The sequence below is a fragment of the Labrus bergylta genome, chromosome 15 (genome assembly GCF_963930695.1).
Source record: "Labrus bergylta chromosome 15, fLabBer1.1, whole genome shotgun sequence".
In the NCBI taxonomy this organism is placed as follows: domain Eukaryota; kingdom Metazoa; phylum Chordata; class Actinopteri; order Labriformes; family Labridae; genus Labrus; species Labrus bergylta.
Window position 1 is genome coordinate 27,968,885 of NC_089209.1, and position 1,774 is coordinate 27,970,658.

General features: G+C 45.0%; 1 protein-coding gene across 1 annotated transcript; it reads left to right on the forward strand.

The window, feature by feature from the left end:
• The first annotated feature begins 284 nt into the window (after positions 1 to 284).
• Positions 285 to 1,516, forward strand: LOC110002312 (general transcription factor II-I repeat domain-containing protein 2-like). The gene is made up of 2 exons (XM_020657902.1): positions 285 to 315; positions 396 to 1,516. Exons 1-2 carry the CDS (start codon positions 285 to 287, stop codon positions 1,514 to 1,516), a joined length of 1,152 nt encoding a protein of 383 aa, XP_020513558.1.
• Positions 1,517 to 1,774: the final 258 nt, after the last annotated feature.

The window sequence follows — 1,774 nt, forward strand, 5'->3', positions numbered from 1 at the left end:
AGACGATGTTACAGTCTCTGCAAGAATCTCATCATGCCTTGCTGATATCTCTAAATCAGGGGTGTCCAAACTACGGCCCGCGGGCCAACTGCGGCCCGCGGTCCAGTTTTTATTGGCCCGCTGCAAATTCTGAAAATATAATTGAATATGGCCCGAACAAGAAGCTTGAGCTCAACTCTGTTGCACTTCTCAGTTTCAACACTAGATGGAGCCAGCCACGGAAACGGTGCTTCTCCACTAAACAAAATTAAGCAAAGAAAAACTTATACCGCAAGTCACCAGAAATGGCAGCACCGAAGAAGCGCAAAATAGCTAGTGAGTGTAGGAGATTTCAAACACGGTGGGAAAATGAATATTTCTTCAAAGAAGTCAACGGAAAGTGTGTGACTTGTCAGCTAACTTGAAACTTCAGCTGAAAGACAAAGCTTGTGCTTTTGATTTTTACTCGATAGCATGTGATGAGAGTACAGATGCCACAGACATCGCGCAGCTGTTAATTTTTTTGCGGGGAGTGGATGATAATTTTTGCTGTACGGAGGAGCTGCTTGATATGATGAGCCTAAAAGGCACAACGACGGGTAAAGACATTTTTGAAGCTGTGAAGGAGGCCGTTGAAAAGATGGGGCTTAAATGGGAAAAGCTCTGTGGAGTAACAACGGATGGAGCAACGGCCATGACCGGCGAGCGCAAAGGAATGGCATCGATGGTGTGCGCCAAGGTAAAAGAGAGCGGCGGTGAGGCTGTTAGGGTGCACTGTATAATCCACCAAGAAGCACTGTGTGCCAAGATTGTCAAGCTGGGCGATGTGATGAACACTGTTGTGAAAACTGTCAACATAATACGCGCTAGAGGACTGTACCACAGAGAATTTCAAGCTTTCCTATCTGACGTGGATGCGGAATACGGGGATGTACTCTACCACTCTGATGTGCGCTGGCTCAGCCGCGGCTCTGTGCTGCAACGGTTTTACTCGCTGAGATCAGAAATCGACCAGTTTTTGAAAGAAAAGGGCCGACCTCTTCATGAACTGAGTGACCCTCTGTGGCTGTCAGACCTGGCTTTTTTAGTTGATCTTACTCATCATCTGAATACACTGAACAAGAACCTACAAGGCAAAGAACACCTGTATGCGCACATGAAAGCCTTCTATGTAAAGCTCCGTCTGTTTGAGACACAACTACGAAGCTTTAATGCTGCACACTTCCCTGCGCTGTCTGAAATCAAGTCTGCTATTCCAAAGGCCGACCTTTCTGCTAAAAAGGAGAAATATGTATCTCTCCTGACAGAATTCAACCAGCGATTCCAAGATTTTTCTGTCATTGAAAAAGAAATCAAGCTGTTCTCGACCCCCTTTCTGGTGGATGCAGAAGAAGTGGAAGAGAGTCTGCAGTTAGAACTGATTGAAATGCAATGTGATGATTCTCTGAAGAGTCAACATCAGCTTCTCTCCCTCCCTGACTTCGATCAGAGTTTGGATAATGCCAAGTTTCCTCTGATGAGACGCCACGCAAAATGAGCCTGTTCGGTTCAACATACATATGTGAACAAACATTTTCTCTGTTAAATCATAACAAAAGCAGACTGAGAACCAGAATGACTGATAGCCATCTCTGTGAAGTCCTTTATGTCTCAACCACCAAACTTACTCCAGACATGTCAGCCATCCTTCAATCCAAAGGACAGCATCACTGCTCCCACTGAGTGCAATGTTCTTCAGATTATAAGTGAGTTAGAAATACACACAGTATTCATGTGTTAATATGTCACCTCTAGT